The sequence below is a fragment of the Eubalaena glacialis genome, chromosome 7, assembly GCF_028564815.1.
Source record: "Eubalaena glacialis isolate mEubGla1 chromosome 7, mEubGla1.1.hap2.+ XY, whole genome shotgun sequence".
Lineage (NCBI taxonomy): Eukaryota > Metazoa > Chordata > Mammalia > Artiodactyla > Balaenidae > Eubalaena > Eubalaena glacialis.
Genome location: NC_083722.1, coordinates 87,187,431 through 87,214,508, shown reverse-complemented (window position 1 = coordinate 87,214,508; position 27,078 = coordinate 87,187,431). Strand labels below are relative to the sequence as shown.

Here is a 27,078-nt window from a genome sequence, read left to right as displayed (position 1 = left end):
GCTAATGCACATGGAGTTTCTTTTGAGGGTGAAGAAAATGTTCTAAAATTAGTGGTGATGCTTTCACATCTCTGAGAATATACTAAAAACCAATGAATTGTAGACTTTAAAATGGTGAATTTTATGGTGTGTGGATTATATCTTCACAAAGCTGTTGTCAAAAAATTCAGGCACATGGGGATTAGAATTCTGGGCTGTTTCATCAGTTTTATAAGGTGCTACTGAAACTAATTCTGAAGGTCAGAGTACAGGTACAACAGCTTATTTTCTTAAAATTTTTTCCTCCTTAATTTTTTTCCTTTCTTTTTATTTTACTGGTAGAAGCTAGAAATGCTCTTGTGTTGCTGACATCAGCATTTTTATTGCTTCATCATTTTTGTAGCCATGGAAAAGGGAACAGATGGTAATCTTAAAAGAGAAATGTTTTATTTGGGAGAGAGAATTGTATCTTTGGCTGCTATCTTTGGAAATAATTCCCATGCATGATCCTCTTGTATATTAAAAAAAAAAAAAGCTACCAATGTGGGGTAATTTGGGGTTTCTAATTAGAATTTCAAACCTACAAGTATCTTTAGTGGAGGTGAAAATGTGTTTCCCATGAGATCTTAGGATCAGCGTTGTTTAATGGGCAAAAATATTTTTGCTCTTCTTAAAATCTCACCTGCAGTTATTTTTATAACCACTTCCTTTTCCTAAGGTCTAGAAACCTTTTATAAAAACGGAATGTTGTCACTATTTGTTAAACCTACTGGTAATATTTCTGGTCTGCATATGTATTGTGTATATTTAATTACTATTTCCAGTCAAGGAAACTGTGGTCATGGTCCATATCTAGTGTTCTACGTAGTAAAATAAAAGGTATTTTGACATTCCTCTTGGGATACTGATTTAGAAGAAAAGGTTGCGGTCCACGTTTAAATACCCTTAGCGTGCTTACCTGGTGGCCTCTGATGGCTCAGGACGTTTCCAGGTACGCAGTGCCACGCCTTCTACAAAGACAGGCATGCTGTGGAACTCTCCTTCAGATGCCCGAAGCCGGTTGACAAGGAACGTGTTTATGGTTTGGGATCCAAGGGCTGGTGAGTGGCAGGCCAAGTGAAAAAAATGGTTTCTTTTGCCTTCCTTCTCACCTCCCGCCTTTGCTGCTTGCAGGAAGATCTGCCTGCACTGCAAGTGCCCTCAAGAGGAGCATATGGTGACGGTGATGCCCCTGGCGATGGAGAAGACCGTCAGCAAACTCATGTTTGACTTCCAGAGGAACTCGACCTCGGATGACGACTCAGGCTGTGCCTTGGAGGAGTACGCCTGGGTCCCGCCGGGGCTGAAGCCTGAACAGGTACCGTTCTTGACGGGAGGGCAGTTGGGGGGTTGGCTTTTACCTTTGTCTTACCCGTCCTTCCTCATTCCAGTTCAGAAGGGAGAGTTGACTTTGCTGATTCAGACAAGTGGGGCTACATGGGATGAAGATGTCTGGGGCCCCAGTGGGAAACCAGTCAGAGAAATGAAACTGAGCCTTGGGTGGGCCATGGCTAATTCATTCTGTATTGCCATTTTTGACTGTTACCAAAAGATTGTCTAGAAACGTCTAGAAACATTAGATAGTGAAACTTCATTTTTGGAGAGGGAAGGGACGTTCTACATTGGCCCTCAATCTTAATGTTAAGATTCTTTGTAAAGGAGAATAAGGAAATAAGGACTTACCTTATTCTTCCCAGTGATCTAATGCTGTTTTGAAAAGTTTGGCCTGGCTTTACAAAGAAAGACATTGACATTTCCTGAAATATTTTGGCACTGCCCACAGGCTGTAAGTATTATTAGCTTGGTTAGATGAACTTGGTTTCTTTCGTTTCACTGCATTTCTCTCAGTGATATACAGCTTCTGCTTTGCATTTCTTGGTCCTTGGAATTTTCTCTTCCATGAGCCTCATGTTGGTTTAGAAGCCCCTCCTGTAAGCTGGATATTGTCATGATCTTCCCTGTGCGTCTTTGAGAGACAGGTTTATCAGACTCTTAAGGGTTCGACCACTATACCCTTCCTCTGACACAAGAAGTTTCTTTCTCTGGAGATCTTCTCTATGTCTTGACAATGTTTTGCAGCTTAAAAACCCTAAAATGTGAAGTCAGGAACTTTAGATGTGGTGATGCTTTTAGAAAAAGTTCTTTATGGTTAGGGAAGACCTAAGGATTCACCAAGAACTTAAGGATGGGACCCTGATAACATCTCTTTGGTTAGCCATTTCTTGTCTATGGCCGTACCACCCTGAATGCACCCGATCTCGTCTTTCGTTAGCCATTTCTTCTTCTTCTTTCTTTCTTTCTTTCTGAGGTTGTAAATTAACAGATGAAATCAAGCACACAGGCAGGATTTGTTTAGCCAGCAAAGGATTGTTTAAATTTTGAATTAGTCACTAATACTTAAAAATTGCTAACACTTAAAAATTAGGAAATTTTAATTTTAAAGTTTAAAATCTTACTCTTCAGGGATTTGTGTGCAGGCCATTGAGTTGAGCACCAGTACTTCTTTCCAGGAAGTGTTTAGAAAGAATGACTCTCCAAGTCACCCTAGTCTCCGCTAAGCCCATTTCATCCTTTTGTGTTAATCTTCCTACGCCCTACAGGCACTTCCAGTTTGTGATCTCTACTCTGATTCTTACTAGGAAGAAAATGTCTTACAATAGAAACATTCACAGAAAATGATCTCCGTGAGAATTGAAGGGACTTCTGTGTTGGGTTATCAGCGGAAAGAAAGAAGTGTGTTCTCTCTTAGTTTGTAGGTTAAGGTTATATCTTGATTTTCTTCTGTTCCAGTAAAGACTGTGTTATTAAAGAATAAGTTGAAGAAGAATGAGAGTATTTGATTGAGTTTGTCTGGAAACTCACATGAGGTGGTGGGTGACTGAATATCTGTGTTGGACATCGCGATTCTGCTGGCAGTACTTGAGCAGTGAGTTTTCACACCTCGATACAGCTGTGAGCTTGTTTCGTTTTCTTGCTAACCTCATTTCCAGCAGCTTCTAAGAGACCCACCCTTCTTTTTTTTTTTTTTTTTTTTTAAATTTATTTATTTTTGGCTGCATTGGGTCTTCGTTGCTGCATGCAGTCTCTCTCTAGCTGCGGCGAGAGGGGGCCACTCCTCGCTGTGGTGCGTGGGCCTCTCACTGTGGTGGCCTCTCTCCCGTTTTGGAGAACGGGCTCTAGGTGCACAGGCCTCAGCAGTTGGGGCGCACGGGCCCAGTTGCCCCATGGCACGCGGGATCTTCCCGGATCAGGGCTCGAACCCGTGTCCGCTGCACTAGCAGGCAGACTCTCAGCCACTGCACCACCAGGGAAGCCCCCCACCCTTCTTTTATTCACATTGCTTCCTGCTGAGTTGGGCCCTGAAATTCCAAAGTTAAGCTATTTTCAGTTCCCTGCTTAGGTAGATTCTTTTCTAAGGCCATTAAATATCATTCTGTGATGTTCATATTCAGAGAACATTTTCTACTGCCCCAAGAGAACAGACAGTTGCAGAAGCTAAAGGTCTTGGTTACATTCACCAATTCCAAAAGTAAGTGCTTATTTATTTTTGAAGGCCACTTGCCTCATCCAAAGTGAACGTCTTTGGAAAACATAAAATGACTTTCTTTGATTTGTTTTGAAAGAAAATGTTTAGTGCTAGGGCTTCCCTGTGGGTGCAGTGGTTAAGAATCCGCCTGCCACTGCGTGGGACACGGGTTCGATCCCGGGTTCGATCCCTGGTCCGGGAAGATCCCACGTGCCAGGGAGCAACTAAGCCCATGTGCCACAACTACTGAGCCTGCACTCTAGAGCCTGTGCTCCGCAACAAGAGAAGCCCGCGCACCGCGATGAAGAGTAGGCCCCGCTTGCTGCAACTAGAGAAAGCCCGCGCGCAGCAATGAAGACCCAACACAGCCAAAAAAAATTTTTTAATAAATAAATAATAAATTTTTAATAAAATGATTAATGCTATTAAACAAGTGGTTTGAATTATGTCAGGTGGCAGGATATTCCCATCTCTTATAACTGTATTTTTCTTTAAATGGTTTTCTCTATTCCCTACACTTACTCAAACCTATATGATACAGATGATTGATTAGAAAAGAAATTGTTCTCCAGAGAGAGACTGTCTCTTTAAGCCATTTGAAGGGCTCTATATTTGCCTAATAAAATATGGATCTATATTAAAGGTGTTTCAGGGGATCATGTTGCATGAAAAAAATGGTCTTCAAATTTTTTAATTATGAGATCTTTTAAAGTCTATTATTAATGGAACTGATTATAGGTTTAAAGATTTTTTAAAAGCTGCCTAGTAGCTTTTAGAAAAATTTGATACCCTAAATGCCTTTTACTAATAAAAATTCTGATGTTTAATACGATTTTAGTTGTCTCTGGTTTGAGAAAAACCATTTTTCTATCAAGAGAAATTACAGTGAACATTAAAATGCTTTGTGCTGGAGGAGAAATAGTCAAGGCCAGTTAGGGTTCCAAGTAATGTGTTTTCATTCTTGTTAGAAACCTTTCATTTTTCAATTTTTGTTTTAATTATTTATTTTTATTTATGACTGTGTTGGGTCTTCGTTTCTGTGCGAGGGCTTTCTCTAGTTGCGGCGAGGGGTGGGGGGCACTCTTCATCGCGGTGCGCGGGCCTCTCACTATCGCGGCCTCTCTTGTTGCGGAGCACAGGCTCCAGACGCGCAGGCTCAGTAATTGTGGCTCACAGGCCCAGCTGCTCCGTGGCATGTGGGACCTTCCCAGACCAGGGCTCGAACCTGTGTCCCCCGCATTGGCAGGCAGATTCTCAACCACTGCGCCACCAGGGAAGCCCAGAAACCTTTCATTTTATTCCCTGGTCGTGGGGTTGGTAATATGCCTTCAGGTGACACTCTTTATTATTCTATTTCTTCTGAGAAATGCCTTCAGTTCAATATAATGTGAACGAAAGTTACCTCCGTTTTAAGGAGGTGTTCTTGAACAGGGGCACTTAATTTTATAAAAATCCATTAGCTGCAAAACGCAACCTTCTTAAAATAGTGTGGAAAATGATAAATATAACAGCCGATGCTGGAAAAGAAAGGCTTCTGTCTTGTATTTTTTAATGGCTGGACTGAAAACTGATCAGAGAAGTTGTCCAGATCCTTTGCCTCTGCTCGCTGCAAATGAGGTGTTTAGTATTATCCAGAGAGCCCTGCGGAGGCAGAGCAGAGAACTGGAGTCTTCCCTGATTGACCATCTGAAGTCATCTATAAGGCTCCAATTTCTCTTCAGGCTTGAGCAATTCATTGTATGTGCCCTGTCTCCTAGAGATGCTATGGTGATACATTTACAGTAGATAATACTTTAAGAAGAATTTGGAAATTATTTAACAAGCTTTAAGAAAGGAAAACGGTGAGCAGGGTTTCTCAATCTCAGTGCTATTGACATTTTAAGCTGAATAATTCTTGGTGTCGGGGCGGTCCTGTACATTGTAGGATGATTGGCAGCATCCCTGGCCCCCACTGACTAGATGTCAGTAGCACTTACCACCCTCTCCCCGCAACATTGGGATGACCAAACATGTATCCAGATATTGCCCATTGCCCCTGGGGGATGAGCTGGGCACCCCAGTTGAGAACCACTGGGTAAAAGTAATGGTAGAACCTGGAGGACGTGTCAGCACAAGTCTGGCCCAATCAGGACAAGAAAAGGATGACTCAATTCAGCAAACCTTTATTTGAGCACCTACCAGGTCCTAGCCCTGGTGTTATAGCTGCTGCCTTGAAAGGAGGCTGAGTGTTTGGCAGAGTGAAAAAGGTGATCCCACGCTGCTCTAGCAGAGGCCATTGCTCTCCGAGGTGGATCCTGCCATCCTCCCGATAAGTCAAAACAAGAAGTGAAATGGTGTGAGGAGCAGGTGACAGGTGGGTCACCATTTGTCCTCCAAAACAGGAATAGCTTTCTCCTTTTATAATGGGAAGACTTGCCCATTGAAAAAAAGGGAAAGATAAGAAGAAAGAAAGGAGATAAAAATTACTCATAATTCTACCAACCAAGGAAAATTGTTTTCCAACCTTTTTTGCATGTGTGTAACAAGTATCTATATATATGGGGTACATTTCTGTTTTGTTTTGGACAAAAATGTGATGATGGTATCCATTTATCCTGAAATTTTTTCAGTTCATGTATCGTGAACTTTTTTCCTGCATTTTTTCTATATTTAGACCCAGATTATCTTTGGGAGTGGCTGTATAGTTCTCCACTGGTAGTTAGTAACCTGTAGTGGCACCACCCACCACTAGGGGGTGCTTGGAAATGTATGTTTAGAAGCGGGGGTTGGGGGGTGGGGGAACTTCCCTGGCGGTCCAGAGGTTAAGACTTTGCCTTCCAGTGCAGGGGATGCGGGTTCGATCGCTGGTCAGGGAGCTAAGATCCCACATGCCTCGAGGCCAAAAAACCAAAACATAAAACAGAAGCAATATTGTAACAGATTCAATAAAGATTTTAAAGACGGTCCACATCAAAAAAAAAAAAAAATCTCAGAAGTGGGTAGTTATTGTCAAAATGACTAGGGAACTCCACTAGTATTTTAGTGGGTGGGGGCTTGGGATGCTAAACAGCCTGAAAAGTATCAGACGATCCTGCTCGAAGGAGAATTGACCCCTCCCAAATGCCAAGAGTACCACCATCGAACAACCCTGAAGTGAAAATTTATTTTTGAACGTGTGCATCCTTGGTAGCTTTTCTCTATATTAAGTAAACGGTAGCAGTCAACCTTTCTGTACACTTCCTTGCTCCTCGCCTTCAGGACGATTCCTAGAGGTGGATAGGTCACGTGTAAACCTCTTTAAGACTTTTGATTCATTGTGCCAAACTGCCCTCCAGAAATGCTGTAACCGGTGCGTCCTCTGGGTGGATAGACTTCATTGGGTACATGAGGATATGTTTTTTTTTATTAGTGCTTCTACTCCTGATCCTTGAAAATCTGAAGAGACCATCAGATTGCTTCTCCTGAGTTGAGTGTCCTTTTCATTGATGTTTCGGATACTCCAGGTATCCATGGAGAGTTCTCAAATGTGGATGTCACCAAATGTTAGTCATTTTACCTTGACCTTAACTGTATTTTTGCACGTAAAGAATAGCCATTGGGTTATTTGTCTGGAACTCTCAACGTTCACTTCAAACTATTGCAGGAAGGATGAAAAGTGGATACTAGAAGTAATTGCCCAGTTTTTGGCTTTCAAGGCATTCTTCCGTATGTGGCAAAATAGACCCTCCAGTACTGCCTAAAGATAGGGGTGAATTAGCTGGTTTTGAGTCCTGTGAAACTCAAATCTCTCTGCTGAGGGTACCTAAAATTCTTTATTTGGCTTCACATTTTAATTTAATGACTATTACTCATCCATCAGATGTCAGATTAACTGTGTCTCCTCAAGGAGTCTCTCTGGCCACCCCACTCTCCCAATACAAGACTAGGTCTCCAGTCCCATGCTTTGTGACCGTCCCCACAGTTTTCCTTTTTAGTGCCTCTCAAACTTGTAATTACTTAGCGTAATTTTTTGTTTACTATTTGGCTCCCCCACTTTGTTTTAAGATCCAGGAGGGCAGAGATCTTGTCTGCTTTGTTCTTTGGGAATTTTCCAGCACCTAGCACAGCACCTGACATGTGGCAGGCACCCCACCGTATTTGTTAAGAGGCAAGCAGGTCACCAGAATCCTCTGCAGAAGCAGAGATGTTCAGGATTGCATCACACAGTGAAAAGATAAAGGTCTTTTAAATGTTTTTCTACATGAAGAATTAGTCTGTTTCCATTATTCCTGCTCCCTCTATTTCTCTTAAAAGTATGTATTCTAAGCACATTCCCCTAATAATCCCAGCTGCTTCAGAGATGTCTTAGGTTGCAAAGGGGCAGGAGATGGGTGACATCTTGGGAAGGACTATGCAGCAGCACAAACCTGTGGCAGCGCTGCCAGCTCCAAGGCTCAGGGTCTGGAACATAGTGTGAGGAACCAAGGGTCTGGCAGAAGCCCTCTGTGTTTCCAAACCAGAGGACCATTTGTGTCACAGTAAAATTTGGAGAACCCATTGGGAGGCACAGGTGAAGGGGAAGCAGCATAGCCCAGTGGGAAAGAGCCTCACTTCTGGAGTCCAGTAAATCTGACTACTGCTCCATCCCTTTCCGACCTCAGGAAAGTTGTTCAGCTTCCAGGAGCCTCAGTTTCCTCCTGATGATGATGATAATATGGAGAAAATTCTTTTTTCTTTTTTTTTTTTTTAAAGGTAATTTTTTTTTTAAACTTTGGGTTTATTTATTTATGGCTGTGTTGGGTCTTCGTTTCTGTGCAAGGGCTTTCTCTAGTTGCGGCAAGTGGGGGCAACTCTTCATCGCGGTGCGCGGGCCTCTCACTATCGCGGCCTCTCGTTGCGGAGCACAGGCTCCAGACGCGCAGGCTCAGTAATTGTGGCTCACGGGCCTAGTTGCTCCGCGGCATGTGGGATCTTCCCAGACCAGGGCTCGAACCCATGACCCCTGCATTGGCAGGCAGATTTTCAACCACTGCGCCACCAGGGAAGCCCTGGAGAAAATTCTTAAACTTTCATCGAACGCTTGTTATGTGCCCACCACCATTTTCAACTTGTGTGCATTACTGTATTTAATTCTTATAACAACCTTATTCGGTAATTATCATTCCTGTCTCTGTTTTAGAAGTGAGTAAAGCAAGGCTCAGAGAAGTGGAATAACTTGCCTGAGGTCACACAGCTAAGGAGTAGCAGAGAGGGATTCAATCTCAGATACCTTGAGCCAGGAGCTGATACTCTTAGACCTCGAGAGCCCAGGGCTGATCTGGCCCCGAGTGAGGGAGTGTGTAGAAAGTTCCCAGGGCAGTGTGTACACATAGTAGATGCTCAATAAAATGATTGTTTCCTTATCACTCTTCTTGTGAAGCTGTAGTAAGTGTTGCTGATTACTACTGCCCTGAGCAGGCAGGAAGAAGCGGGGAAGGAACATAAGACCGTCCAGGACAGAAGAAGGTTATGTCGAGTGGAAGAGGGACATTAAACATTCTGGGTTAACCAGAATCCAGGATTCCTTCTCAGCCTGTTCAAAGGCTTTTAATCAAATCATTTTGATTGTGCTGCCCCAGGAGCCTTTGTTCTCCAGGTTCTCTGCTGTGGGATTGTCGTAAAGGTGCAGCTTCTTTCTAATGAAGTTCTGGCTCCACTGAGCCAGAGCAGCTTGGACAGGGGACCAGACGGAGCCACCTGACTCTGAAAAATCCAGTGTCCCAAGCGGGCTTCGGGGGCTGTCTGCTGTAGAAATGAGGTCTGCCACCCCCTTCCTCGGTGCCTGGGGTCACCTGTATCATCACAGTCCCTGGGCCTGGGAGGAGTGAGTGAGTCCCCGGGGCGTTTTCTTTAGGCCGCTCAGAGTGCAAAGAGAACCTCCCCACAAAGGAGAATGGCCTATATTGAGGATCTGCAGGTCAGCCGGAAGCGTGGCTCCTTGCTCTGCCTCTCTTACTTTGCCTCTCACAGTCTCTTTAGCAGCCATCTCCAATGGGTGGGCTTCATGGCAGCTCTCCACTGCATTGTACCTCCCTAGTCAGAGTGGAAGAATGAGTCAGAGCGTACGCTGGAGAACGTTGTGACAAAGGAATAGCGATCGGGCTCTTTCCATTCCTTCCTTCCCTTTTCTCCTGTGCACCTACTCTGTGTCAGGCACCGTTCTAGGCACTGGGGGTAAAACAGTAACCAAGATCACTGAGGTTTCTGCTGCACTGTAGTTCTAAGTGCAGGTGTTGGAGACCTATACATTAGAAAACAAGTGACTAAGATAATTCAACATTGTGATTTTTAAAATGATGCTAATAATAGTGTTATAAACATTTAATGAACTCTTCCATGTGCCAGGCACTATCCTAGGTGCTTTGGGAGTTATCTTAGTGCTTTGTCTCGTTTCATTTATACTATGAAGGAAATACAGTAGCTTCTGTGATCATGGCTGTGGGCCGGAGTGTTGGAGACGGCGGGGATTAGCTAATTTAGATTGATCAGTCAGGAGCAGACTCTGTGGGGAGGTGGTCTTTGAGCTGCTACTGAGTGACATGAGGAGGCCCCCCTGCAAAGATCTGGCTTGTTGCAGAAGTTCAGGGATTTATGTAGAGCTCAGAAGTAAGATGAAATCCGTACCAACTTTGTATCTGCACAAAAAATTGGGGGGGAGCGTTGTTGGATGGTTTGGGGAGAAATGAATAGGGCCCATGCAGTGTCGAGCTCTTGCCAAGGTAGCCACCGACATGAGGGCTGGGTAGTCCCACTGCTGTCCCTCCCCCTGGGAAATCGAAGGAGCCCCCATCACCCATCACCTTGATGTTTCTGCCTGCGGGCAGAGATAAGGCAACAGAGATCCCCCATTCACAGGTGACTAGAGAGGGAACAAGGAACCTTCCCCATGCCAAGTGCATAATGCATACTTTACATACATTTATGTCTACCCCTTTTGTCATATGCTGTACCTTCTAAAATGTGAGCCTGTTGGAGGGAGGCAGACAGTGTCTTGCTCACCGCTGCATACTCAGTGCCTAAAATAATGTCTGATGCATTATTCAATAAACAGACGTTATATGAATAAACAGTCCCATTTAATCCTTGTATAAAATCCTCCACTTTCCCACTGAATACCCTGCAGCTCAGAGAAAATCAAGCTTGACCAGGATGTCACAGCTAGTAATGGGCAGAGCCAGGATTCACACCAGCCTTATTTGGGCTCCTCTTCCTCCACACCCACCCCGCCCCCCGCCCCCGCCTTCCATGGTGATCCACCCAGGATGTCAGATCCGAGGAAGCCAACTTGGCATGTGTTGGAGGAGGGAGCGGCATACATCACACTAGGCTCTTTCATTCTCAGGGGAGGGAGATGGCTCCTCATCTCCAGCTGACCCTGGTGACTAAGGAATTCCTCTTTCCCCACCTCCAGTTTCCCCATCGCTGCAGGAAGTAGCACGGTCCTACCTTCAAAGGCTTGTTTCCCCATCAGCAATCTCTTTATCTCTGGCTCTTCTCAATCTCTCATCCTGGCTGGGAACCCGCTTGGTGACAACCACATTTCATCTTCTTCCTTCAGTGGCCGTCATGTTCCTAGTACTGTGTCACAGACCTGGGCACTCAACAGTGATATTCATTGAGCAGATATTTATCAAGTGATAACTATATTCCAGGTACTGTGGGAACAGCCATGAACAAACAAACAAGTATCCTTGCCCTTAGGGAGCTGACACTCTAGTGGAGAATACAGACAACTGAACCATTGAATGAACAATACACTTTCAGAGAGTGATGTGTGCTGGGAAAGCAATAAAGAAAGGGTGATGTGATTTAGAGCCAGGGTTGGCAAAATTTTACTGTAAAGAGCCAGATAGTAAGTATTTTAGGCTTTGTGGGACATACAGTCTCTCTCGCAGATACACAACTCTGACGTTGTCATGGAGAAGCAGTCATACACAACACATAATGAATGGGCATGGCCATGTGACAATGAAACTTTATTCACAAAAACAGGCAGCGGGCCTGATTTGACCCACAGGCTGTAGTTTGCTGGTCTGTGATTTGGAGAATCTACTTTAGATTGGGGGGGGGGGTGGCAAAGAAAGCCTGTCTGAGGAAGTGACATCTGAGCTGAGTTGTTACTTGGAATGATGGTTAGATTACTCAGATTCAACCTATTCCAGTGGTTTTCAAAATCTGGTTCCCATGCCTGCAACATGAGTATCATCTGGGAAATTACTAAAAAAATAAAGATTCGCAGGCTCTGTCCCAGACCTACTGAACCAGAGCTCTGGAGGTGGGCCCAGCATTCTCGTTCAACAGGGCCTTCAGGTGTTTCTGATATAGGCCAAAGCTTGCGAACTGCTGCTCGTGGGTTATGGAAAACCAGCAGTGTTGGAAATACATGGAACCAAATCTTGGCTCTACCACATATTAACTCTATAACCTTGGATGCCCTAAGCTTCAGTTGTCTTGTCTGTAAAATGAAGAGACTTTTATGCCAAAGTCTAAAGTAGCTATGAAGGCTAAATGAATTAACTCTCTAAAGAGCCTAGGAGATCTAAGCTGACACATCGTAGGTCCTCATAAAATGGTAGCTGCAGTCATCACCAGCCTCACTGGCTGGGTCTTCGAGACACTGATGCAGATTTGCCCATGGGTAGTAATAGAGGATGAGCCCCAGCATCTTCCCCGTGAGCAAGATGTCTTTCATCCCCAGCTTGTTGCCCCTGACTGACATACCCTGAATATGGCCTGAACACAAGGCTGTTTGTTAAAGGAGAATTCAAGATACTCTTCAAATTCTTTGACTGGTCCTGCTTCTTCAGCTCTCTCCTGGCCTGTTAGCCCAGAAGATGCTCTGGTCCCTGCTGTTACAGAATCATGAATTCTACATCTGTGACTCACCACTGGGTTGGGGCCGCAGTGCCAGGCACTCAGCTTTACCATTCACTTTTAGGCCATTGACAGTTTGTTCTTTTTATGTAAGAAGCTATTTGTACCAAGAGGGTCAGAGGCTGGCAGGTGTGGGTGCAGGGAGAGAAGAACGACGAAGTAGTCCATCTCTCTAGGCCTGCTGGGTCGTTTTGGTTCATAGGGAGGGAGTCTAATAACCCCTCTAAAAGCGCCACAAAAACCATCATTAGACTCGCCAGCCATTTGCTGTGTCATCTTCATTTCATTACTCCATCAGCACATGCTGAGCTCAAAATGGAATTTCATGGCTGCGGTGAGACACGTGGCTCTCCAACTGCATTGGATTAAATTTCTTCTAAGCTGCCTCTCTTGTGTTAGTTTTCACTGTCACTCACCCCCGTGTTCTCAGTGCTGTGTGAGGAGTGAGTGGGGAGGGGAGGTGAGAAGGAAGCTAGGAGGAAGCCTGAATGCATGCGGTCTCCTCCAGTTCTCAGGAAACCAGTCACATGAACGATGCTCTGTTGATCTTGGCTCCAGAAATGCACTGATGTCATCGGATGGCAGTGGGAAATGTGCCTGTCTGTGCAGCCTTCAATAAAATTGCCTGTTAATGAACTCGTTTTCAAGGGAGCTGTCAGAGATGGGACCAGAATTGGGGTGTAGACTGGAGGGCCTCTGCCCGATGAAGTCAGCAGCAGGGTGGCCAGATGCCACCAGCAGGGCCCTGTCAAGGCTCGTTTGCAGAGTGCAAGGCCTGGAGAAGCCAAGGCCCGTTTGCAGACGCGGGAGGGGAGACCTGCCATTGGAGTTCCCAGCTTTCAAGGCAGATGGCTCCAACCTTTATAGTAAATGTGTTCCGGGATCCTGGAGATGAGGAGTGAGCCTCAGGACTTCGACATCCTGTAGGCGTTCACAGCTGCACACCCTTTCTGCTGACTGAGGAGCATACGCTGTGGGCTGCTGCGACAGTTGATTTACTATCAAGATGATCCCCTCTGCCTTCTGACTCATGAGACATTTTGAGCAGTTTCATGGGATGGTTGGATGACTAGTGACTACCTTCCTCCACCTGTCTCCATCTATTTGTCCATCCGTTCATTCATTCACTAGGGCATTCAGCCATGGATTCATTCAGCAGTTATTTATTAAGTGCCCGTTAAGTGCAAGCCCTTAGTCTAGGTGTGATTTCACTGTGGCTGTTTTCCAGGTCCAGTGTAGAACTGGAGCTTCCCAGGCCCTGTCTTGACGTTGTGCTTTGTGTAGCATGCGGTTATTCACAGGCAGGTGTAGACAGTCCCTCTTTGAGGAAGACCCACACAGACTTCAGGCTTTGTGCTGGTGTCCCATGGCTTCTACCTTGTAAATACCTATCCCCCGGAGCTCGTAGTGTTCAAGAGTATAAGCTTTGACACTAATTCTGTGTTCACATTCAAGCTGTGTTGCTCACAAACATTGGCCAAGTTCATCCACTTCCATGAGCTTTCATGTCATCATCGGAAAAATAAGAATGTCATTATGCACCTGTAGCATGGTTGTGAGAATTAAATGAGACAATGCCTTAAGCATGGAGCTTTAAAAATAGCAGCTTTTAGCTTTCTTTTTAACAGCCCCAAATTGAAACAACCCAAATGTCCATCAACAGATGAATGGATAAACAGATTGTGTTGTATCATAGAGTAGAATGCTACTCTATAATAAAAAGGAATGAACTCTTGATATATACAACAACATTCATGAATCTCAAAATCATTACTCTGAGTGAAAGAAGCCAGACCATAAAAAAGTATATACTGTTTGATTCTATTTATATAAAACTAGAAAATTTGAACTAATCTGTAGTGACAGAAAGCAGATCAGTGGTTACTTGGGGTTAGGGAGGTGCATGGGGAGAGAGTGGGAGGGAGGAATGACAGAAGGGCAGAGGAAACTTTTGAAGGTAATTTCGGTATCTTGATTATGCTTGATTATGCTGATGGTTTTGTGGGTATATGTATGTGTCAAAACTTACCAAGTTGTATACTTCAAATATGTGAAGCTTATTATATTTCAAATACCTCAGTAAAGCGAATGAATGAAGTTGCTCTTTAGCAAACAGGAAGGCAAGCACCTTTGCATGCCAGTGCTGGAGTCTTCCTAAGGTTTCATGGTTGCCTTGGGAAGTAACTGAGCCCTCTGACCAAGTACTGTCAGAAAGAATTGCTCAATATTAATTATGTGCGGTAAAAACAGAGATTTGGGACAGAAATTCATCAACATCCAGATGGATGGCACTAAAAAATCAGTTCCACAGACTGGCTTATTTCATCATCTCTGTAAATGCTCTTGGATGGTGCCTAACATGTAGTGGGCACTCGGTAAGTAGTGGTGGTAGTTATTGCTATGGCAATTAGAAAGACTGGTAAAAACTCAGTGATCATATCTTGCTAAGGGAAGATAATTATTCAGGTAATTTCTGAACCTATACTTCCGGAACCAAAAGGATAAATTCATAACCTCTCAGCTTGGTAGGGGATCAGGGCCGCCACGTACAGTTGTACAGTTTGTATACTGCACAAAGGTGCCTGGTCAAGGGGTTGATAAAGGTTGATATTCACCTGGGCTCTGGTGACTACCAACCAGAGTAGGACATTTTATTTAACCTAGGACACCTTGCAGTTTACCTGGGTGTGGTACAGGACTTTCTCTTCTGAGACTGGGAGCTTGCTTTTCGTAATTTGTAGTTGGGGTGGAGGGGGGTGTCTTTTTCTAATTTCCATTAAGGTACCAAAAAGTCTAGCAGCAACCTAGGAGGGACTGTAAACATTAACTAGCCTAGCTCAGTGATGACTTTTCATTCTTGCCCTGCAATCCTGGGGTCCTAGGAAACCTCCTTTCTGATTCTTGCCAAAGGGTATTAGGAATAAGAGGTGATATCCTCATGTTCACTGGCATTGAGTGTTCGGTGGAGAGGAGGAGGTAGGTTATGATTTCCCGAGTTTTGATGATCAAGATTTTGAACACTTAAGCCCCTTTTTTGTTCTCTCCCTCCTCTTCCGTCATTTTGCAAATCATTGCAAGCGTCATAACCTTGGACAGAGACACAGGCAGAGAAAGGAGCTGAAATGCCAACCAACTAATTTTGTCAGCCACTTGGCAACTCTGTTCGTATTGTTTGAGGGAGAGGGTCAAGTCAAACTATAAAAGTAAATTTGAGGTTGGACTTGTGCATGGTTTTGAAGCACCCATCCTCTCCTGGACCCCATTGCTGTGTGGAAATCAAGAATTCATCTGGATGGTGACTGTGACATGAGAAATAGCTCTGCTGAAATATGGTCAGTGGGTGGTCTTTCCCAAGCATAGTGATTAAAAGCCATGACTGTGGTATCAGATACATATGGAACCTGATCCAGCTCTGCTACTCTCTGGCTATATTTATGATTGGAACAGGTTATTTAACTTCGTGAAGTCATTTTTCTTCATCTATAAAATGAAGATAGTAACAGTTCCTGCCTTATAGGGAAACTGTTCCAGAACCTGGTATTTCAAGAACCCAGTATTACATATAATTACTTTTTTTTTAAAATAAATTTATTTATTTTATTTATTTCTTTTTGGCTGCGTTGGGTCTTTGTTGCTGTGTGCGGGCTTTCTCTAGCTGCGGAAAGCAGGGGCTACTCTTCCTTGAGCGGGCTTCTCATTGTGGTGGCTTTTCTTGTTGCGGAGCATGGGCTCTAGGCATGCGGGCTTCAGTAGTTGTGGCACACGGGCTCAGTAGTTGTGGCTCGCGGGCTCTAGAGCGCAGGCTCAGTAGTTGTGGCGCACGGGCTTAGTTGCTCCACGGCATGTGAGATCTTGCAGGACCAGGGCTCGAACCCGTGTCCCCTGCATTGGCAGGCGGATTCTTAACCACTGCGCCACCAGGGAAGCCCACATATAATTACTGACTGGAAAGGCCAATTAGTATGAAAACACTTTTCTTGGAAAAGCCCATCTGAAGAAGAAAAAAAATTGAGAACTAAGTCTGAAGCTCTTGTCCAGAGATTGGAGGGAGCGGGGGTGGAGGAGACAAGACCCATAGAAATAAGGCTTCAAAGATTATTAAACCTAAACCTTGTAAGTGTTATTTAAGAAAACAATCTCAGAGAAAGTATATGACTTGCACATTGTCATATAGAGCCAGAATTTAGAGAGCTGAGTTAATTTATTTCAGCACTCTTCCCCTTACAATACCAGGGAGAAATACCTAGGGACCATAGGACAGGCAGATGTACAGAAAAGGAAGCATTCAAGTTCAGGAAAGAGTTATGAATCAGAAAAGTTCAGTTTCAGACCGTGGTTACCTAAGTGACCTTCACCAAGTTTCTTAGCACCTTCTAGCTTCTGTTCCCCATTTGGAAAATAAGGATGTGAAATCTTTCCTTCCCACTCTAAAGTAAGAATAAACAAAATAATGTTTCCAAATTGTTAGAAGAAAGGTGTTAGAATTAATGAACAATAATTACTATTGTTATAATATACTGTATAGCCTTCATAATTTTTTGTCTATTTGGTCTATCGATGCTAAGAGACATATTTTTAAATCTCTCACATTGTTTATAGATTTGTTTCTTCTTGTATTTCTGTTTTGCTTATATTTTGAAGCTATATTTTTGGGTGCCTAAAAGTTTATGAATACACTCCAACTTTTATAGGTTTTTTCCTTTTATTATTTTGTAACATCTTAAAAATTTTTTGCATTTAATTTATTTTAACATGAAAATCATTTTTATGGTTCTTAAAAAGTTTATGAACAGATGCATTAATAATATTTTCCAGGAATATAAGTAGGGAAGTGATAGCTCAATCAACAAATTGTGTCACTAATAATTTTGAAATGACCAAGGAGCTATTAATCAATTGTAACATCACTTTTAATCCATCCTAATTATACTTACTTAAATATAAGTTTTCTTCAGTATTAATATTGCATACTGGCTTTTTTAAGGGGAATAATTGCAAGACTGTACTTTTTCGTTCTTTTATTTCAACCTTTTCTTACGGATTCAAGTAGGCAGCATATCATGGATATTGTTTTTTTCTTTTTAATCCAAACTGATAATCTTCTGATTGATGGATATATTTACATTTACTGTGATAACTGAGATAATTATTACTCCCACTTTTTTTTGTTGTTTTCTGTTTGCTGTGTGTTTTTCCTCTGCTTTTTTCTATTTTCTTGAATTCTATTTTTTAATATTTTCCCTGTTTCCTTCATTTTCCTTTACTTGTTGGAAAACTATAGAATACATCTCTAAGGGAAAAACAAATACCATATGCTAACGCATATATATATATGGAATCTAAAAAAACGGTACTGATGAACCTACTGGCAGGGCAGGAATAAAGACGCAGACGTAGAGAATGGACTTGAGGACATGGTGGGGGAAGGGGAAGCTGGGACAAAGTGAGAGAGTGGCATGGACATATATACACTACCAAATGTAAAATAGGTAGCTAGTGGGAAGCAGCCACATAGCACAGGGAGATCAACTCGATGCTTTGTGACCACCTAGAGGGGTGGGATAAAGAGGGTGGGAGGGAGACGCAAGAGGGAGGAGATATGGGGACATATGTGTACATACAGCTGATTCACTTTGTTGTACAGCAGAAACTAACACAACATTGTAAAGCAATTATACTCCAATAAAGATGTGAAAAAAAAAATACATTGCTATTTTCTGGTGGCCACTTGCCATTTCTTAACACCCAGCCACACTGGATCTCTTGCCAGTCTTCAAGTACCCTGAGCTTCCTCCAGCCTCAGGGCCTTCTCACTTGCTGTATTTAATGCATTGCTTTCCCACCTCATTCATTTTTTTAAAAATTGAAGTATAGTTGATTTACAATGTTGTGCCAGTCTCTGCTGTACAGCAAAGTGACTCAGTTATACACATATATGCATTCTTTTTTTATATTCTTTTCCAGTATGGTTGATCACAGGATATTGAGTATAGTTCCCTGTGCTATACATTAGGACCTTGTTGTTTATCCATTCTAAATGTAATATCAATAGTTTGCATCTACTAACCCCAAACTACCAGTCCATCCCTCTATCTCCCCCCCTCCCCCTTGGCAACCACAAGTCTGTTCTCTGTGTCTATGAGTCTGTTTCTATTTTGTAGATAAGTTCATTTGTGCCGTATTTTAGATTCCACATATAAGTGATATCATATGGTATTTGTCTTTTTCTTTCTGACTTACTTCACTTAGTATGATAATCTCTAGTTGCATCCATGTGGCTGCAAATGGCATTATTTCATTCTTTTTTATGCCTGAGTAATATTCCATTATATATATGTACCATATCTTCTTTATCCACTCACCTGTCCATGGACATTTAGGTTGTTTCCATGTTTTGGCTATTGTGAACAGTGCTGCTATGAACATAGGAGTGCATGTATCTTTTGAATTATAGTTTTGTTAGGGTATATTCCTAGGAGTGGGATTGCTGGATCATATGGTAATTCTATTTTAGTTTTCTGAGGAACCTCCTTACTGTTTTCCATAGTGACTATACCAACTTACATTCCCACCAACAGTGTAGGAGGGTTCCCTTTTCTCCACAGCCTCTCCACATTCCACTTCATTCATTTTTAACAAGTATCAGTCTTTATGACTTCCTTCTAACTTTAACAGGGACCTTACATAATGTACATTTTAGTACCATTTCTTAGATTGCTTATGAAAGATTTTTCCTTCCCTATGAGTAGCCTGTGTCTCAGTGTATTTCAGAGCTACCTTACCTGACCTTGAATTCATATTTGCTCAAGCTTAAGGAAATTTTTGGATAGTTTCTCTTAAACCAAAATCATATCAATACTAGTAATATTTTCATTTTTCACTAATCTTTTTTTTTTAATTAAAAAAAATTCTTTGTACAGTTTTTCAATGTTACTTTCTATTTACAGTTGTTACAAAATATTGGCTCTGTTCCCCTTGTTTTACAGTACATCCTTGAGCCTATCTTACACCCAGTAGTTTGTACCTCCCTCCTCCCCAGCCCCTACATTGCCCCTCCCCACTGGTAACCACTAGCTTGCTCTGTATACGTGTCAGTCTGCTTCTTTTTTTTGTTATATGCACTAGTTTGTTGTATTTTTCAGATTCCACATACAAGTGATATCATACAATATTTGTCTTTCTCTGTCTGGTTTACTTCACTTAGCATAATGCCCTCCAAGTCCATCCATGTTGCTGCAAATGGCAAAATTTCATTCTTTTTATGGCTAAGTAGTATTGCATTGTGTGTATATACCACATCTTCTGTATTCATTCATCTGTAGATGGACACTTAGGTTGCTTCCATATCTTGGCAATTTTAAATAATGCTGCTATGAACATTGGGGTGCATATATCTTTTCGAATGAGTGTTTGGGAATTTTTTTTTTTTTGCATACATACCCAGAAGTGGAATTGCTGAGTCATATGGTAGTTCTGTTTTTAATTTTTTGAGGAACCTCCGTACTGTTTTCCACCAATTTACATTCCCACCAACAGTGTACAAGGGTTCCCTTTTCTTCACATCCCTGCCAGTATTTGTTATTTGTGTTCTTTTTGATGATAGCCATTCTGACAGATGTGAGGTGATAGTTCACTGTGGTTTTGATTTGCATTTCCCTGATGATTAGCAATGTTGAGCATCTTTTCATGTGGCTGTTGGCCATATGGATTTCCTCCTTGGAAAAATGTCTATTGAGTTCTTCTGCCCATTTTTTAATTGGGTTGTTTGTTTTTTTGACGTTGAGTTGTCTGAACTGTTTATATATGTTGGATATTAATCACTTATCAGTCATATCATTTGCAAATATCATCTCCCATTCAGTAGGTTGTCTTTTTGTTTTGTTGATGGTTTCCTTTGCTATGCAAAAGCTTTTAAGTTTAATTAGGTTCCATTTGTTTATTTTTGCTTTTATTTCTGTTGCCTTGGGAGACTGACCTAAGAAAACATTGATACAATTTATGTCAGAGAATGTTTCGCCTATGTTCTCTTGTAGGAGTTTTATGGTGTCATGTCTTAAAGACTTAAATATTTAAGTCTTTAAGCCATTTTGAGTTTATTTTTGTATATGGTGTTAGAGAATGTTCTAATTTCATTTTTTTTTGCAAGTAGCTGTCCAGTTTCCCCAGTACCACTTACTGAAGAGACTGTCTTTGCTCCATTGTATGTTCTTGCCTCCTTTGTTATAGATTAATTGACCATAAGTGTGTGGGTTTATTTCTGGACTTTCTCTCCTGTTCCATTGATCTATGGGTCTGTTTTTGTGCCAGTACCATACTATTTTGATTACTGTAGTTTTGTAGTATAGTCTGAAGTCAGGGAGCATGATTCCTCCAGCTCTGTACTTCTTTCTCAAGATTGTTTTGGCTATTTGGAGTCTTTTGTGTTTCCATACAAATTTTAAAATTATTTGTTCTAGTTCTGTGAAAAATGCTGTTAGTATTTTGATAGAGATTGCATTGAATCTGTAGATTGTCTTGGATAGTATAGTCATTTTGACAATATTGATTCTTCCAATCCAAGTACACAGTATATACTGTATATCTTTCCATCTGTTTGTGTTGTCTTCAGTTTCTTTTATCAGTGTCTTCCAGTTTTTGGAGTCCAGGTCTTTTGCCTCCCTAAGTAGGTTTATTCCTAGGTATTTTATTCTTTTTATGCAATGGTAAATGGTATTGTTTCCTCAGCTTCTCTTTCTGGTACTTCATTGTTAGTGTATAGAGGTGCAACAGATTTCTGTATATTAATTTAGTATCCTGCAACTTTACCACATTCATTGATTAGCTCTAGGAGTTTTCTGGTGGCATCTTTAGGGCTATGTATAATAACATGTCATCTTCAAACAGTGTTAGTTTTACTTCTTCCTTTCCAATTTGCATTCTTTTTATTTCTTTTTCTTCTCTGATTGCCGTGGCTAGGACTTCCAGAACGATGTTGAATAAAAGTGGTGAGAGTGGGCATCCTTGTCTTGTTCCTGATCTTAGAGGAAATGCTTAGCTTTTCACCACTGAGTATGAAGGTAGCTGTGGGTTTGTCATATATGGCCTTTGTTAGGTTGAGGTATGTTCCCTCTATGCCCACTTTCTGGATAATTTTTATCATAAATGCGTGTTGAATACTGGTAATTTTATACTAACAATTTTAAGATCATTTTATGTCTGTTGTTTACAGCTTTACTTCTTTCATTTAACATAGGTAAGAACCGATCCTGAAACTCTACTTCCTAAAAAAAAATGGATGTTTAAAATTAAGCCTTTTTTCTTTTTGATTCATTTCCTGTTTCCAAAAATGGTTTAGATGAACTATCAGTAGAATAACTAAAACAACGGTAAAGAATCCTATAGGCAACAAAAGGAAAGGAGATAATTATAACAGAGCCCAAGACTGAAGGTTGCTTCTACAACTGGGCACTGTCATTGGCTAACCACAAAACAATATCTGTTTATTTTGGAAGAGACTAAGATAGCACGTGGATGAGCATTGTTTTAGACCAGGTGTCAGGGATGTCAGAATGCTGAAGAATGCCTGCTGGAACTGCTTATTTGGGTCTAAGCCTAGTTGATGTTGAGTTCTCTTCTCTTGCAATTATTGACTAGTATTGGTTGCTTCTCATGCCGCTCCAAGAGCAATCAAAAGACTGTCATGAGCTAGAAAGAGGTGCTGTGTAATGGGAAATTCTGTGATCTGTAAAATATTGAGTCAATGCCCCAAGGCTGAAAATTCAGGAGAAATCACTTCCCCAGGTATTAGTAGTGATTTATTTCATGGGTCTTCTTAGTGGAAACACTGTACGATACTCTCATTTGTTATAGATTCTAATGGCTGAGGCCAAAGTTTCCCCTGCTCTCTTTAATTGTTTTATTAAAAACAGAAGGAAAGTTGCTTATAAAAGGACTTAAATGTAAGTGTCGATACATTGCCTGATTCATTTTATTTCCCCTCTGATTTTCACCATAGTATCAGAGAAGTGTTACTGCAAAAGAACATTTGGCACCAACATGTAATAAAAATCACTCTGAACCCTAGTCACATTCATAGAGATGGAAAGGGGAATGGTGGTTGCCAGTGGCTGGGGGAGGGGAAGTGGGGAGTTAGTACTTAATGGGTACAGAGGTTTAGTTTGGGAAGATGAAAACGTTCTGGAAATGGTTGGTGGCAATGGTTGCCCAACAGTGTACTTAATGCCACTTAAAAATGGTTAAAGTGGTAAATTTTGTGTTATGTGTATTTTACCACAAAATGAATAAATACATGAAATAAAATAATAAAGTAAAATTTAACAATATAGTCTGGGGAATCAGAGCACTCACTTCAAGGACCACAAGGCCTTTGTCGGGGATGGACGTGGGCATATTAACATTTCTCTTGCATAGACCTCAAAGAAAAAAAGTTTGTCAAGCTTGAGCCACTTCACATGACCTTTACTACATAACATTATGCACATAATATTCAAAGCAGACACATTAGCAGATAGCACTGTTGATTTCCATCGTCTTTGGAATTCCACTTGGTTCATGTGGCTTTCATGATGAAGCAGCCTCTCTAGTCTGTTTATTATTCTAGGTTTTAACAGGAACCACAGGCTTGGAGAATGAACTGTGCCTGCACTGGGTATGGAGTCATCAGTTGCTCAGGGCAGAGTGTGATCCTGTGACTGGTTTAGGGAGACAGTGGGGTGAAGCGGAAAGAAAATGAGCTTTGAAGTCAGACCTAAATTTAAATCCTGGCTCAGCCCCTTTCTCCTGAGCAGGTCAGATAGGTCGTAATCTAGTCCATCCTCATTATTCATGGATTAGGTATCTGCACATTCACCTCTGTCTCAAAATTTGTTTGTAACGCCAAAATCAATATTCGTGTCACTTTCACAGTCATTCCCAGACAGGTGCAGAGGGGCAAAATTTTTTTAAGTTGAAGTATAGTTGACTTACAGTATTGTGTTAGTTTCAGGTGTACAGCGAAGTGATTCAGTTATATATTTTTTCAGATTACATTCCATTATAGGTTATTACAAGATATTGAATAACTCCCTGTGCTATACAGTAAATCCTTGTTGCTAATCTATTTCATGTATGATAGTGTGCATCTGTTAATCCCATACTCCTAATTTGTCCCTCCTCCCTTCTCTTCTCCCCTTTGGCAACCATAAGTTTGTTTTCTATGTCTGTGAGTCTGTTTCTGTTTTGTATATAGATTCATTTATATTATTGTATATAGATTCATTTATATTATTTATATTATTATATATTATTCATTTATATTATTTATATTATTTATATTATTTTTTAGATTCCAAGTGATGTCACATAGTATTTGTCTTTCTCTGTCTGACTTCACTAAGTATAATATTCTCTAGGTCCATCCACACTGCTGCAGATGGCAATATTTCATTCTTTTTTATGGCTGAGTAATGTTCTATTGTATATGTATACCACATCTTTTCAAGCCAGTTGTCTGTTGATGGGCATTTGGGTTGTTTCTATGTCTTGGCTATTATAAATAGTGCTGCTATGAACATCGGGGTGCATGTATCTTTTTTGAAGTAGAGTTTTCATCTTTTCCCAGGAGTGGGATTGCTGGATCACATGGTAGCTCTACTTTTAGTTTTTTAAGGAACCTCTATACTGTTTTCCATAGTGGCTGCCCCAATTTACATTCTCACCAAGAGTGTAGGAAGGTTCCCTTTTCTCCACATCCTCTCTAGCATTTATTATTGTAGACTTTTTGACAGTGGACATTCTGACCAGTGTGAGTTGATCCCTCATTGTGGTTTTGATTTGCGTTTCCCTGTTAATTAGTGATGTTGAGCATCTTTTTGTGTACCTGCTGGCCATCTGCATGTCTTCTTTGGAAAATGTCTGTTTAGGTCTATTGCCAACTTTTTGATGGGGTTGTTTTTTCAGTATTGAGTTGTGTAGGCAGTTTGTGTATTTTGGATGTTAACCCCTTGCCAGTCACATCATTTGCAAATATTTTCTCCCATTCGGTAGGTTGTTTTTTTATTTAGTTGATGGTTTCCTTCAGGGGGCAAAAATTTTGAATATTATTTAGCCATAAAATGTCATGAAGTTCTGATAGATGCTACCACATGAATGAACCTTGAAAACCTTTTGCTAAGTGAAATAAGCCAGACACAAAAAGAAAAACATTGTATGCTTCCACTTGGATGAAATAGCTAGACTCGGTGAATTCACAGAGACAGAAAGCAGGTTAGAGGCTACCAGGGGCTGCGAGGAGGGAGAAATGGGGAATTATTGCTTAAATAGGTAGAGAGTTTCTGTTTCGTATGAGGAAAACGTTTTGGAAAATAGATCGTGGAAATGGTTGTACAACTTTGTGATTATAATTAATGCCACTGAATTGTATACTTTAAAATGGTTAAAATAACAAACCTTATATATGTTTTACCACAGTAAGAAAAATATTTTTTTAATTTCTTAATTAAAAATCAACTTTGGTGCAAAGCCAGTGATATTTTGGTGGTGTTTGTTACTGTGGCATAATCTAGCTCATCCTAACCAAACCTTCCTTCCTCCCTGTTCCTCTAAAATGGCATAATATAGGACATTTAGAGTTTTATGAACATTATCTAACCTTGAACCTGTAGGCCAGTGTTTTACCTTCGCTGATCATTTGGTTTTTCAGAACAGGGAAGACTAAATTCTTACAATTGTATCCGTGATACATTTGAAACTTAATGAGGCAAGCAGTGTAACTGAGGCTGAAAGTAGCCTTGGAGGTCAGAAGTACCTACTTCATAATGTATAAATGAGCTCCTTAGTTTTCATATTTTTCCGTGGGTTCACAACCTTGTTATTTTAATGTGCAGAAATGAAACTGCCTTAAAATGAACTGATTCCAAACAAAGATCACCTGTATTTGAAAATGGCTTTCCAACAGTGTTCTGTGAAAGCAAGCTCCCGTCTATGTAAGAATGAATTTTTCTTGGAATTACAGCATGTGTCATTATGCGTCACTTTTTAGTTTAATAGTTGAATTTGTCCTAGGATATCTTCAGTTGCTGCTCTCTAAACTTTTTTTCAAAATGGCTCCACATGACATTGTGAATCTATACTTAGTAATAATAGTGGGGGGAGGGTGGAATGGACTAATTATGTTTACAGCTCTCTACTGTCCTTTTTAAAGAGAGTTTGCCCAAGAAGCGGACTTATAAGTTTCCAACAATGATATACTGGGACTGGCTTATACAGTATCACAAGATCCAATTGGTCCGTTTTCAGGTATTTTGTAAGCCAGTTAAATTCAGCCATTCTTAAAACTTAATTATATAAACTTATAATTAAACTATATTAAAAACAAAGGTAATAAATACTCAAACCTCATCACTTCATGATTACTTTCCCATATTTTACTATTATCTGTGCTCTTGAGGTTATTTCGTTTATTAGATCCATACAGTAGAAATACTGTATAATTGTATGCATCTCTTCCCAATCCCACATGCAGTGATGTCACATTGGTAGCTTGAAATCAGCCCTAGTAGGATTATTTATACCATGGAAATGGGCAAATGCTACAGATGTAGGATTGATTTATTGTTTTTTGAAACTCTGAAGTGTTTTTCTCTGCCTCTAATGGCTTCTGCATTATAGTCATTTGCCTACTTGCCTTATACACTCTATTGAAATATAACTTCCTTCAACCAGGGGTAGTTTCTTATGCGTGTGTGTGTCCTTTCCACACAAGTACCCCAGGGTTCCTTGCATGTAGTAGACTGTTAGCCTTCTCAGGCTGCCTTAACAGAATACCACAGACTGGGTGGCTTCAACAACAGAAATTTTCTTCTTCACAATTTTGGAGGCTGGAGGTTCAAGGTCAAGGTGCGGGCAGGGTTGGTTTCTGGTGAGACCTCTCTTGACTTGCATTCGGCCACCTTCTTGCTGTGTCTTCACATGGCCTTTTCTCTGTGCATGAGCACTCCTAGTGTCTCTTCCTCTTCTTACAAGGATATCAGTCCTTTCTGATTACGGCCCCAATCTTGTCACCTCATTTAACCTTAATACCTCCTGAAAGGCTCTTTCTCCAAATACAATCACATTAGGGCTTACAGTTTCAGCGTGTGAATGGGGAGGCGGGCGGCACAGTTCGGTCCATAATATAGACATTTATGACTTATGGATTAGATTGCTTTGAAGCTAAGATCCTTCACTGTGTGCCTGTCTTTTTGCTAGTTACATTACAGGCAGACCTCAGAGATCTGCAGTATCAGTTCCAGACCACCACAGTAAAGCAAGTATTGCAATAAAGTCACAAATTTTGTGGTTTCCCAGTGCATGTAAAAGTTATATTTATACTATACTGTAGTCTATTAAGTGTGCAACAGCATTATGTCAAAAAAATGTACATACCTTAATTAAAAAACACGTTATTGCTTAAAAATGCTAACCATCATCTGAGCCCTCAACAAGCTGTAATGTTTTTGCTGGAGGGTCTTGCCTTGATATTGAGGCTGCTGACTGATCAGGGTGGTCGTTCCTGAAGTTGGGGTGGCTGTGGCAGTTTCTTAAAATTAAACAACAATGAAGTTTGCTGCACAGATTGACTCTTCCTTTCACGAACAGTTTCTCTCTAGCATGACAATGCTGTTTGATGGCATTTTCCCCACAGC

General features: G+C 41.2%; 1 protein-coding gene across 2 annotated transcripts in view; it reads left to right on the top strand.

The window, feature by feature from the left end:
* Window positions 1-27,078, top strand: part of PRICKLE2 (prickle planar cell polarity protein 2) — a 331,524-nt gene that overhangs the window by 235,888 nt on the left and 68,558 nt on the right. For both annotated transcript variants that reach the window (XM_061195510.1, XM_061195511.1), the window contains one exon: window positions 1,153-1,336. In XM_061195510.1, the coding sequence (XP_061051493.1) occupies window positions 1,153-1,336 (184 nt within the window). The remainder of the gene's footprint in view (window positions 1-1,152; window positions 1,337-27,078) is intronic.